This window comes from Cetorhinus maximus, chromosome 14 (assembly GCF_964194155.1).
Source record: "Cetorhinus maximus chromosome 14, sCetMax3.hap1.1, whole genome shotgun sequence".
NCBI lineage: Eukaryota > Metazoa > Chordata > Chondrichthyes > Lamniformes > Cetorhinidae > Cetorhinus > Cetorhinus maximus.
The window spans coordinates 78,358,861-78,373,186 of NC_135892.1; the positions used below are offsets into that span (position 1 = coordinate 78,358,861).

Here is a 14,326-nt window from a genome sequence, read left to right on the forward strand (position 1 = left end):
TCAGCACAATGTAGTCCTACTTACTGAGGTTTTATTCATTGATGGTTATGTTAACTTCATAACCTGCTACAATTTACAGCTATATATAAAACCTCCCTGGGAGTATGACAGATATTAACTGATGTATCGATGCTTCAGCAAAACACTGCTGTTATGTCTGTCTTCTTCCTTATCACTGTGCACAGTGATATGCAAGGGAACAACTATGTTCACAATCACATTCCTGCTCCAAGATCAATCAATAAATCATGTCTTTATAAGAATATCAGACAATGGTGTAACCCTGGAGCTTAATGTGAATATTATACGGTTGTACCACAGCATTGGTGAAAGCCGTTGTATCCAGTTCAGTATCAGAAATAGATAGATCCAAAGCTGCTAAATTTAAAACACAGTAATTGTTTTTTGCAATTCAATTTGCAAAGAATTTTGTTTCACCAGGTTACATTGGAAATATTTTATCCACATTATAAACTAGTGACATTATAATCATTTGAATCAGCAAGGTTAATAGAGAATTCTATATGGCACAGTTATAAGATTACATTGTTAATGAAGATAAAGATATCACATCAAACCTCAAGAATAAATAACCTGTAACAAGGCAATGTTATCCCACAAAAATGCCAAGTAACAATGCAATTGATGTGGCGACCTGATGTCATGGCACTTTGGTATAGTTGTGCACAGTACAAAAAGATGATGAAATTTAGGTTTGTACTCATGATTCCCCACAGGTCACGTTCTCATCTATTTAGGTCATTTAAACAGCCACTGAGCAGAGATGAGGTATCTCAAAAAAAAAGACGGAGGGAAAAAAATTGAAAGAGGAATCAACTCATCTCTCTTACTCACTTTTCACTGACCTGCACAATGTGACTTTGATTAAGGACTGAGGCAAAGTCAACTATCTTTCCATCATAGGCTGGGAAGGGAGTAAAACAACAATAGTCTCATGTGCTGAATTATTTAAAACAGGAAATGCTGAAAATATTCAGCAGGTCAAGCAACATCTGTGGCGAAACAGAGGTGAATGTTTTAAGTTGAAGACCTTTCATTAGAACTGGAAAATGTTGGAGATGTAACAGGTTTTAATCAAGTACAGAGACAGGGAAAGGAGATGGGGAGGAAAGAACAAAATGAAAGATCTACGGTAGGGTGGAAGGCAGAAGAGATTACATGACAAAACGGAAGATGGTGCAAGTCAAAAGCAGAAGTTATTGCAACTAGTAAAGAAACAAACAAAATGGTCTAGAGAATTATTACCAGTAACTATTGTCCTAAAATTGGGAGCAGTAGCTATGATCTGAATTCAATGTTGAGTCCAGAAGGTTATAAAGTGCTTTTGAAAGATGAGGTGTCCTTCATTTAGCTTTTGTTCAGCTTAATTAGAGCAGTGTAGAAAGCCAAGATCAGAGTGGGACTGGAGTGAAGAATTCAAAGGACAAGCGATTGGTAGCTCAGGGTCATGCTTGCAGTCTGGACAGAGGTGCTCCTGGATATGGGAGCAAGTGATTTAATGACCTTATCAGGGCAGAAAAGGTCAGTGGCATGGTCGGTTCAAGTACAAACCAATGTTTCCTCTAAACTGTGCAGCCATGCAGCAATCTGGAAATTCCTGCACAGGTATGGGTTATCTTTTTGTACTGTGCACAACTACACCAAAGTGCCATGACACCAGGTCACCACATCAATGGCTTTGTTACTTAGCATTTTTATGGGGTAATATTGCCTTGTTACAGGTTATTTATTATTGAGGTTTGATGTGATATCTTTATGTTCATTAGCAATGTAATCTCATAACTGTGCCATATAGAATCCTCTATTATTCTTGCTGATTCAAATGATTATAGTGTCAATTCCCAAGCACAAGTTGGCTCCTTTAAATTACAACGTGTGCACAGGCATTCAAAAAAATTTAAAGGTCTCATGCGCTTAAATAAACAAACAAAAAATTTAGTGGGAACATTGGTACAAGTCCCTTTATTTTGCCTTCCCCAGCCTTCTCCTGCACATCACTCTTTAGACCAACAAACCTTGCAGGTATACTCGTCCCTCTGTCTTGGGGCACCTCCTCACACCCCACCTGATCAGCCACCACTGACACTCACCCACATCTTGTTACAAAATCACATTCATCCCTCACAGTGATCCTACACAAATGCTGTTTTTCCATCCTATTAAAACACTGCTCACATCTTGTTTGAGTATTTCATAAAATCAAAGGTGAATACAATAATCTTGTCTCAGTGCCAACTCTTTTTTCCTCTTTGATATATACATAGTTTGTATATGTTATAGTTAATTAAGTAGACATAAATGTTATATGCATACCATCCACTAATATCGTAATGTTAAGCTAATGCTCTGCTAGTTGTCTAGGTTGATGTCTGTTGTAGAACAGTGTTGCCCAATACATTAGCCATAAGCCTCCTTTGGCTAATTGGGATTCCAGATGTGGTTAATTACATTTTTGATTAGTAAATAAAAAATGGCTCGTAGACACTGCTGTTGGGCATGTGATGCACGTATACTTTAACTGTTTTTTGTGTGTGTTGGTAAAACGGTAAGATGAAAAGCAGATTGTGCGAATTATTTTTCATTACGTGATCTTTACTTCTTTGATTACTGCCAATTGACTATTACAATAGTGCATATCACAGATGAAAATGTCGGACTTCAGCATTATGGAAACATCAGCAACATTGTATGGAGAAATGAGTAACAACAGTGGTTAGCTTGGCAAATCAGAATAACCGTTCCAAACCAGCAGAAGAAAGCAAGCCCAACAAATAGCAACTCCAACATGGCACATAATGGCAAAGGATAAGCAGTAATCCAATTATGTTCTGGATGGAGAGCAGGGGTAGGTTTGCCACATCTCATTGTGCAAGTCAATATTCTCAGCAATAATGCTAATGATGTTAAAGCCCTGATTGCAGCTAGCAGAGAAAAATCTAGAATTTTCACTAAAATGTGGTGTATCTGATAAATTCATCCCTACTTTGGTGAAAGAGGAAGACTGCAGAGTTTTTCCACTGTATGGTTAGTAATAGATGTTTATTGAGTAAATATACAAGTACATTTACCTATATTATTTGTAAGACAATTTCTACTAAAATTAGTGAATGTGGCTAAAATGGTGTGGCCGAAGCCATACCTGTAACACTGGTTTATAATCTCTGCACAAATGGAAACCATTTGGCCCGTCAGGCCAATGAATGGTACTATCTTTAAATCAGAGCTAACTAACCCAATCTTACTACCCTCTCTGACACATATCTTTTAATAGTTCTCGTCTCCAAGGATCAAGAATTGTTTTGATTTCTATATGTAGTGACACTAAAAACATAATCTTTTTTAATTCACTGACAATATCCTTAAGGATAACAAGCCGAGCAATTCTTTCCCTAAACAAAAACAGAATTACCTGGAAAAACTCGCAGGTCTGGCAGCAACGGCGGAGAAGAAAAGAGTCGACGTTTCGAGTCCTCATGACTCTTCAGCAGGAACCTAACTTCACTCAGTTCTGCTGAAGGGTCATGAGTACTCGAAACGTCGACTCTTTTTTTCTCCGCCGATGCTGCCAGACCTGCTGAGTTTTTCCAGGTAATTCTGTTATTGTTTTGGATTTCTGGCATCCGCAGTAGTTTTTTGTTTTTAATTCTTTCCCTACCCGTTTATATAATTCTCTTTTAAATGGGGTTACCGAATCAGCTTCAATAGCCACTTGCAGATTCTCATAGGAAAACAATTCCTTTAAACTCTTCTTCAATGATTTTAGTACTAATCATAATCTTATGTCCCCTTCATACTGATTCACCAATCATAGAAAATATTGGTTAGGAATCTCCTCAGAAATGCTCCTACTCCACTGCTGTAAATTTGCTGGAAATGCAGCAGAAAACTGCACTTATGGTGAAGTGATGGTGGCAGAGCAGAAGCAGTTCTGAGAAAATTTCTGTCCATTCTTTCACTATTTAATCTAAAGATAATTTTGAAACATTTCTATTGGACCCTTGCTTAAATGTTGAAATCAGGGAGAGAAGGGAATTCAGTTTGGTTGCTGGATGAGGGTCTATCTTTTTAATAATTGAAAATGCATGAGGAGATGAAGTATAAATACATGGACTACAGAACAGTATGAAGGTAAAAAATCTTTTTAACTCGAGGAAGGATAAACACGTGCAGAAAACAGTACAATGAGGTATTTCAATTTGTTTGCAAATCATTGCAACTCCTGTATTATGGTTATTTTATATGAAACATAACTCAGTAAACCAGGAGAATACCTCCATTTCTATTACCTCTGGACTCAGGATGGCAGTGCTGTCGCTTGGAACATCTTCCTCGTATCCTTTGTGATGGTAGCTTTCTGTCTCATGGCCTACACTTCCCTCGCTAGGGCACTTACTGTATGAACAACGTGGACTGTTGCAATCTGCACTGGAATGAGACAGTTCACACTTGTCATCCAGTTCTGATGGTGTGTAGGAAAGATGTGGTGATCCATTATCATCCTGATAGGGGGGAGGTTGAAGTTCATCAAGTGGGGGTGTCCTCCTCATCCTCTGAATACAGTGTTCTAGTTAGAATATAACATTATAGATTAATAATAAAACACTTTTACAAGTTATATATTTTTTTAAATGCTGATAGAATGGTGTGTTACTAACCAAATGATTAGTTGGCACACATTTTATTGTACAGAAATATGTAAGTGGATATTAACAGAGTCAGGTTACGTAGAAGGTGGGGGAGGGTTGGAGGCAGAGTTTCAGTTAGGAAACCCAGACATTCAGGTCTCCATGCATTCTGTGGAGTTTTAACTCTAAAGCATGGATCTTCTGATCCTGACAGGTTTCCTGTCTGGAAATGAGTCTGCTTGACTTCGAACCAGATGGAGAGCACACAGGGCAAGCCACCGTAGTACAGTCCAACACACGACCACAGAGGGAATTGGGGATTCCAATATCCAATTCCTGACCCTAGAGGCCTTTGTATGGATGGAGTGTCTGGTGGGCAGGAACTTGGAGGGCCAGGGGAGAGCACTCCATTCCTCCTGGCCCACCTGCAGTGCTGTGAAGACACTCACCTTTTCCCTGAGGCTGTCCTCTCCTTGCTTCAGCTGCAAAGTTTCCTGAGGCCTGTGAAATCTGGTTGCCCAGGCGTAAACCTGCACAGCAGCTTAAATCTGAGGCTGTCAGCTCCATTAACATATTTAAAATGCAAGGCATCCTCCTGGGAGTTGGTTGGCACCCGTCCCTTGTCCCATCCCCAGAAGACCTGGAAGACGGTGGGACTCTTAATCTTCCTCAGCTTAATCCCCACCCACACCTAAACCTACCTGTTCATCTATGTTAAAATGCACACCACATTTTCTAAACTTTCCAGAGCATTTAGCCTTGCTACTCTTTTTGTATTCTAAGCAATTTTTAATCCATTTTTATTAATGTTTAGCAGTTGTTCCATATTTTGGTAATGATGCATGATAAAGCATGTGTAAACTCAAGCTTTTACCATGTTAGCAATTATTTTGCCTTAAGATTTGATCACTGTTATGGAGAACACCTGACATATTCAATGACCCTGGCTGGTAATGCATCGTTGTTGGGAGAGGACAGATTTAAACTCAGCTTTGCAGCTGAAAAGTCATTAAATACAAGCAGACAAGATAGTTATGGATGAGGATGGTCCTTAGCAGAACCATCTTCATTCATCCATTCTGAAAGATCTATTCTAACATCTAATTGTTTCTTAAATTATTCCAGAGCTTTTGCCTCCACTGTGCGTGGAAGTTTATTCCGCCTGTTAATTGCTCTTTGTCTGAACAAAAATTTCCTGATATTTATCCCGGAAATTATCTTTTACTGGTAAAAATACCTTTCTTCTATTCCCGAAGTTTAATGTAAAGTAATATTCCAAGTTAACCCTGTCTATACCTTTAACAGTTTTATATAAGCTCTATAATATTACAATTTAAATGCCTATTGAGGCTGAAATGCCCAAGTTTTTAGTCTTTCTTCAAAACTCAGACACTAACACTGGGGTTCAGCCTGATGGGTTTTCTTATACTACCTCCAGTGCTTGAATGTCTCCCTCATTTCTTGGCAATGAGAACTGGATGCAGTATTTGAAGTGCAGTCCAACCAGGGTACTATAAAGTTTTATCATTACCAGCTTTGACACATATTCTGCTATTCTGATTATGAAATTCAACATCCTCTTGGTTTAAAAACAAAAAACTACTGCGGATGCTGGAAATCCAAAACAAAAACAGAATTACCTGGAAAAACTCAGCAGGTCTGGCAGCATCGGTGGAGAAGAAAAGAGTCGACGTTTCGAGTCCTCTCGACCCTTCAACAGAACAGATGGGTCGTGAGGACTCGAAACGTCGACTCTTTCCTTCTCCACCGATGCTGCCAGACCTGCTGAGTTTTTCCAGGTAATTCTGTTTTTGTTATCCTCTTGGTTTTGTTGATTGCTATCTAGGTTCAGCACCAAATCCACTAAAGACCTAAATCTCTTTCAGCTTCATCCAAAACTATTTCAACACTATTCATGAAGTACACGTATCATGTAGTTTTCCTCCCGATGTGGAGCATCTTACACTTATAATAAATAATCAGAAAACGGCAGATAACATTTCGCTTTGGGGGCAGGAAACAGGAGCTACAGCTTTTTCTGGGTCCCAAATCTGCCCCCAGGGGGAAGACAGTTACTCCTTGGAATTTTGACTGGGACTACAGAGGTTCCCTGTCTAATTCAGGCAGTAGGTGGGCCCTTGAAGCTGAAGGGCCAATCAGAGCTAAATAAAAAATAGAAAAAACAGCCAGGCCACCAGTTTTGGGGGGAAATCCCTGTACAGGGTGGTTTTTGGCTGCACCCACATGCAGGACCTGTAGGCCTGCCAGAAGCATTGGCACCTAGCGGTTGAACTGCCACCTTTCACATTAGGAAACTGGAGGCCAACTCTAACATCCCAGTCAGCCTCCTTTAACAATCATTAAAAAGGCTTTTAATGAGCCTAACTGACGTCCACCTCATCAGGAAACCAGCACACCAGCCAGCGCCAGTATTTTCGGGTTCTGTCTACCAACGTTCCCAAACTTACCAGGACCCAAAACCTTGCCCAATTTGTCTAATTAATTCCATAATATTTGAGCTGCTACCTCCAATTCCACTGACTTCTTAGTTTGGTTTCACCTGCAAACGTGGCTTCTTTGCATTGTGTATTTGAATCCATGTCATTCATGTAAATTAGAAACAGCAGCAGTCCACAATGTTGACCTCCAAGGCACCTCACTTAGTATTTCACTGCACTCTGAAATAACAACTAATCATTTCCTACCCTGCAGTCAATTTCTCATCCATTCCAAGGGTTTGCCCTAAATCCCTGTAGCTATGATTTTTAATGAATAGCCTTTTGTATGGAGATTTATCAAAAGCTCTTTTGATATTAACTCAGCATTTAGGCTCACAGATGACGAATAGCCAGTCGGCTAGGTGTTGGAACACTGCCAGCATCCATGGTGCTCTGAAATGAGACTCTTAAGAAGCAGAATAAGACAAAAAAATTGGAAGACACAGATTTGCCCATGCCTTGTTGTTCATTATTGCTGATTGCCAATTCTTTTTTTGTTGTCAATAATGTTTAAAAGGTTCTGCTTCACATTTTTACCAATTAAATAAGAAAACTTAGTTTAGTCACAGTCACGCAGCAGTGGAAACAAGAAGCAAGCAGAGTGAATGATGAAATTCAAAATGATTACAGTAAAATGCATTAGCATTTTATAGCACTTTATCACTGTATCTCACTGAATGTTTTTGTAAAAGGAAAATAAAATAAATTTTAAATTATTTTTTCCTTTCTCATAGGTAGTAATGATACATTCTTGCCACAAACCATTAGTCCAGTACATTAGAGGAAAGGTATGATTGCACTGGAACTGTATAAAATGCTGGTTAGGCCATAGCTAGAGTATTGCTTGCAGTTCTGGAATCTGTGTTATAGGAAGGATGTGATTGCACTGGAGTGAGTGCAGAGGAGATTTACCAGGATGTTGCCTGGGCTGGAGAGCTTTAGTTATGAGGAGAGATTGGATAGACTGGGGTTATTTTCCCTGGAGCAGAGGAGATTGAGGGGGTATATGATTGAGATGCATAAAATTATGAGGGGCATAGATAGGGAAGACAGGAAGGAACTTTTCCCCTTGGTGGAGGGATCAATAACCAGGGGGCATAGATTTAAGGTAAGGAGCAGGAGGTTTAGAGGGGATGTAAGAAATATTTTTTTCACCCAGAGAGTGGTGGGAATCTGGAACTCACTGCCTGAAAGGGTGGTAGAGGGATACCCTCATAACATTTAAGAAGTATTTGGATGTGCACTTGCAATGCCATGGCTTACAGGGCTATGGGCCTAGTGCTGGAAAATGGGATTAAAATAGTTAGGTACTTGTTTGACCATCGCAGACTCGATGTGCCGAAGGGCCTTTTTCTGTGCTGTAGACCTCTATGACTTTATGACACTAGAGACGGTACAGGGATTTAAGAGGACTGGAAAACTTTAGCTATGAGAAAAAATTGGATAGTCTGGCACTGTTTTCTTTGCAACAGAGGAGGCCAAGAGGAGATTTCATTGAGGTTTATAAAATTATGAGGGGCCCGGATAGAGTAGATAGGAATGATCTATTCCCATTATCAGCAAGGTCAATACTGGGGTGCACAGATTTCAACTAATTGGTAGAAGGGTTAGAGGGAGCTGAGGAGAAATCTTTTCACCCACAGGGTGATGGGGGTGTGGAATTTATTGCCTGAAGGGGTGGAAAGCACAGAAAATCCTCATTGTACTTAATAACTACTTAGACATACACTTGAAGTGCCATAACCTGCAAGGCTCTGGACCAAGAGCTGGAAAATGGGTTTCGGCTAGAAAGCTCTTTTCCTGCCAGTACGGACACGAAGAGCTAAATATCCTTCTCCTGTCCCATAGAGCTCTGTGACTGTGTTTATATTACTAACTATATAAGCATTATTCTGATTTCTGTGTCATGATTTTTGAATAATACTTTCTTACCAATTACAGTGGGAAAAACCCATATTAGCATTTGTGTGCCAATTTGTAAGTTCAGGCCTTCCACATATTATTATGCTCTTTCACCCAGCTTCCCATTTTTTTTTTAAACCTGATCCTTGGGAAGCTGACCTATTTCTGGCTGCATGATTCCAATTTGGTCCTCTAGTCAGAGTTCATCTACTCTTCACCAGTCCTATTTCCTTTCTTCAGCTCTACTGACTGGGCTTATACCTAACCCGTGGGCCCATCTGCCCAACCCAATTCCAGCTGGAAACTAGTGTTGAAGCTTTCTCCTAATTCCCCAAATCCCTGTTTCATATAGCTATCAGAAATTGTTGGACCTCAAACCTACTACCTCAGACCCTACACTCCCTTGCATCACAACCCCTGACCTTCCATCCTCTCATATTGATTGGCACCCCATTCACCACCTTAAACATTCATTCCCTCCATCACCAATGCACAGTAATGCCATATACAGATGCAGTGCCGCATCTCACCAAGGCTCCTTCAACAACATCTTTCGAACCTATCATCTCTACCACCTAGAAGGACAAGGGCAGCAGATGCATGGTAAAGCCATCACATGCAAATTCCATTCCAAGCCAAACATCATCCTAATTAGGAATTATATCACCTTTTCTTCATCGTTGATGGGTCAAAATCTTGGAACTCCCTCCCTAACAGCACTATGGGTGTACTTACACCACATGGACTGCAGCAATTCAAGAAGCAGCTCCGCACCACCTTCTCAAGGGCAATTAGGGATGGACAACAAATGTTGACCTAGCCAGTGTTGCCCACATCACATGAAAGGATAAAAATAAAATTCCTTTTGACCTTCCTTGCCATTTGGAACTCTTCTCTGCATTCCTGTCCAAATACTGGCTAAACCAGCACCAATTTCTCATAAGGAGAATCCTTTATAACCGCTTAATCTAATTATAATATACAAATATTAACTCTTTAATATTAACTCCTTAATAAACTAAATACCTTTTTTAGCTCACAGCTTTTAGGCACTCTTTTAGGTTTTTTTTTAAACTTAGTTTTAAAATCATGCAAGTGGCACAATGAAATCTACCAATGGGAGACAATTAAAATGACCAGAAGGACAGCAAAGCGGCCACTGCAGATCTGCTAGTCATATATTGAAAGTAGTGAGTGTGGTATGCAATTCATAAATGCATTGCCCTTAGTTCCACAATTTTCAGCTAACACTTTTTATGTTGCCACATAATAGGAAAGCCCTTTGCCAACATTTATACAGTAATGGAAATAATGTCAATTATTACAAAGGAAAATCACATTTATTGACTGACCCAAAGTATAACTGCAGCAACTTAGAACTAAAAAGATAGGAAATGTACAATCCAAAAGTAGGGTAAAAGGCTAGAAATCTCCCGGTGAGACACAACTAAGGACTTATAGGAGTGAATTTTACTGCCCCTCCACGGCATATTTAAAGGCGGGGGACACACAAAATAAAGTAGGTGGCCAGCCCACTGCCTTCTCTCCCACCAACATGTCCCCCATATTACGGTGGATGGGTAAGGCATCAGGCAGCCCGCCCGTCTTCAGGCCTATTAAGGCCCTTAAATTGACGATTAAAGGCTACTTAAGGACACCATTTCACCTCCACTACCATAATACGTTGGTCAGGGGAAGGCAGAAGGAAGGTGGCCAGCCCACAACTTCACCAACTCAGGGCGAAAGGCAAGAAGGGGGGTGGTACCTCCTTTGGGGGGGGGATCCTCAGTTTGTGCTTCCCTCCTCTGCCCTCAAAACCCAACAGACCCATCCATCTCCCTCCCTTCACTAAGGTCCCCGATCCCTCCCTAAACAAAATTCCTGGACTTACTTCTAAGTTCGGTATCCATGGGGAGAATTTTCTCCCCGTCATGGGGGTTTGTGCGGGGATGGGCGCCCAGCCGAACGGTGGTCCTAATCAGCTGGGCGCCGCCGTTTACGTGGGCTGGCCAATTAAGGCCCACCCAGCGTGACACGCGCCCAGAAGTGCTGAGCGCTCCCTGTGCGGGCGGGGGGGTTGCCCGAGTCTGTGCCTCAGGGAGATTACTTCACATATAAAACATTGAATAACGCCAAAAAAAAATTTTAAGGACATGTCCCCTCATGTGAAACTGTCACATGAGCTGGGACATGTCCATTAGTTTTATTAAAAATTTTTCAAACAGTTTAAAAACGTTCATGAAACCTCATCCTTCCTGTGGATGAGGTTCCATGAAAAATTCAAAGGCCGCCTGGACTCTTTGCCTGCCCGCCAACCTTAAGGGTGGACGGGCAGCTCAGCTAATTGCTTTATTGGCTTGTTAAATGGCCTTAATAGGCATTTGCCAGTTCGGCAGGCAAATCTAAATGATGCATGGTGACGTAGGGACGGACGCCCGATGTCACTGGGTGTCATTTTATGCCTCAGCGAGCGGGACCCACCCCCACCCCCACTCGCCAAGCCAAAGATTCTACCCCATATGTTCTTCCTTCTCTGGACTCCTTGTAGCCCCAGCAGCGGCCACTACTGTGTTCTGGCACTGCTGGGACTACTCAGCTTCCAGCCAATCTAATTGGCTAGCAGCTCTTGAAGGTGGGACTTCCTGTGCCTAAGGGGTAGAAGTCCCACTCTCACCTTGTTAAGGCTGTCCCCAGCATATTGTCGTTGGGAGGCAGTCCATTTTAAAGTCAGTGAGCTGCCAACCAACTTATCAAATGGGGCAAGGAATACACCCCCTCACTCCCCCTAGTATTAGGGTGTTCGGGGTAGTATGTAAATATTATTATAAATAAATTTGGATAAAGACGGGGGGGGAGGTGTAGTGCCAGGGTGTTCAGATCTCTAAGGGTTAATGTGCAACTGGGGAAACAGTACTGCCCACATTATGATGTAGAGTCACATGGGAGTAGTAGAGTATGGGAGTGAGTCTGGTAGAAGTTGGCATGAAGGACTGTATGCTGTATATATGTCTATAGTTATGTATTATTAATAAAGTTATTGTTCAACCATACAAGCCTCTAGACCTCTTCATGAGGCAACACAACCGTACAACACCCAACCACCACCCCCCACCCCCCCCCACCTCTGTAATCAATCCTGAAGGACAGTCTGGAAAACTTACTGATACTTGAAAAAAAAAGCTGAACTAACCAAATTACTTCAAGCGAAATTGGCTGCCATTTTTTTGAAAGTCATTGAAATTTCTGGTTTAAAAAAAATCAAAAATTAAGTATTTCATTATAAAATGATTAAATTAACCCACTAAAATGGCCTTTGTGTTTTTAATGCTATCACTAAATTTTCCACTTAAAGTCAACGTTTTCCAAAAGCCTTTTCTTGAACTTGATATTTCTGCCCAGAGCTGTGACCCTGTTAACTGAAGACAGATATTGCTATCTGACCATGTGCAGTATGCACAATTTCCTAATGGCATTTAGCCACCTCTATTGATGTAACATCTATCTTCAGTTTCCAACAATATTTACTTAGTTGTTTTTCAAATTATTTGAAGAAAAGCTAGAGGAGAAATTGCACAAGCTCTATTTGGGAAAAGTTTATATTAACTGTTCTTTTATAAAATAGAGGCGCTGTCTTTATAAGTAAGAAAAAGAGAGAAAAATACACGATCATTTCAAAATAATTAATTACTGTTTACGCATGTCATAGTTTTGGTTAATGTTCCAAAATATAAACAGTGTAGTATTTATTTTTCAGTGGAAAAATCACTTATGTCCTTAACAGTTTCTTATTCTACTGCCTGGCAGGAAGCTGGCAAGAACAGATAGCAATTCCATGTGGGAGTCTACTAGAATGCCATCAGTCAACTGTTCACTGGTTTTAGTGAAAAGCAGTAGCTAGCAGCAAATGTTAGGGGTGTGTGTGTGTGGGCATGGTGGGAGGGGGTTACGGAGTGATGGTGGTAAAGATCAGTAGCCTGGAGGATGCCTGCTGGCACCAAAAAAAGGCTGTCAGCAGTAAAGTAAACTTGCAGGTGATTGGTGTTGCATTGGCCTCATAGCTGAAAGGCAAACCCAGGGGACCAAAGGTCCACACATTCCTTGTGCTGCACTGGGCCCCATTAAGGAAAGAATTGCAACTCACTTAGACTTCCAGAAAGCATCTGATAAGGTGCCACATTAAAGGTTACAATGCAAAATAATGGTGTAGGGGGTAACATATTAGCATGGATAGAGGATTGTTTAGCTAACAGGAAACAAAGAGTAGGCATAAATAGGTCACTTTCAGGTTGGCAGGATGTGACGAGTGGAGTGCCACAGGGATCAGTGCTGGGGCCTCAACTATTTACAATTTATATCAATAACTTGGATAAAGGGACCGAATGTATGGTTGCTAAATTAGCTGATGACACAAAAGTCAGTAGGAAGGTAAATTGTGAAGAAGACATAAGAAGATGCAAAGGAATATTGATAGGTTAAGTGTGTGGGCAAAAATTTGGCAGATGGAGTATAATGTGGGAAAATGTGAACATGTCCACTTTGGCAGGAAGAATAGAAAAGCAGCAATTTATTTAAATAGCGAGAGATTGTAGAACTCTGAGGTGCAGAGGGACCTGGGTGTCTTGGTGCATGAATCACAAAAAGTTATTATGCAGGTACAGCAAGTGATTAGAAAGGCAAATAGAATGTTGTCGTTAAATGCAAGGGGAGTGGAATTTAAAAGTAGGGATGTTTTGCTACAATTGTACGAATCATTGGTGAGACCACATCACGAGTACTGTGTGCAGTTTTGGTCTTCTTATTCAAGAAAGAATATAATGCGTTAGAAGCAGTTCAGAGAAGGTTCACTCGACTGCTACCCGTGATGGGGGTTTATCTCATGAGGAAAAGTTGGAATCCATTGGAGTTTAGAAAAATGAGAGGTGATCTTATTGAAACAAATAAGATACTGAGGGGACTCGACAGGGTCCCTGCTGAAAGGACATTTCCCCTTGTGGGAGAGACTAGAACTAGGGGACACCATTTAAAAACAAGGGGTCTCCCATTTAAGATGGAGATAAGGAAAAATATTTTCTCAGATGGTCATGAGTCTGTGAAAATGTCTTTCCCAGAGAGCAGTGGAGGCAGGGTCATTGAATATTTTTAATGCAAAGGTAAATAGATTCTTGACTAACAAGAGAGTCAAAGGTTATCAGGGATGGGTGGGAATGTGGAGTTGAGGCCACAATCAAATCAGCCATGATTTTACTGAATGGCGAAGTAGGCTCAAGGGGCCAATTGGCC

The 14,326-nt window shown here is 40.8% G+C and overlaps 1 protein-coding gene across 3 annotated transcripts in view; it reads right to left on the reverse strand.

Annotated features, from left to right (window-relative positions):
* LOC144689751 (synaptotagmin-14-like) overlaps positions 1-14,326 on the reverse strand; it is a 264,233-nt gene that overhangs the window by 76,462 nt on the left and 173,445 nt on the right. For all 3 annotated transcript variants that reach the window (XM_078557123.1, XM_078557122.1, XM_078557121.1), the window contains one exon: positions 4,308-4,585. In XM_078557123.1, coding sequence (XP_078413249.1) covers positions 4,308-4,585 — 278 coding nt within the window. The remainder of the gene's footprint in view (positions 1-4,307; positions 4,586-14,326) is intronic.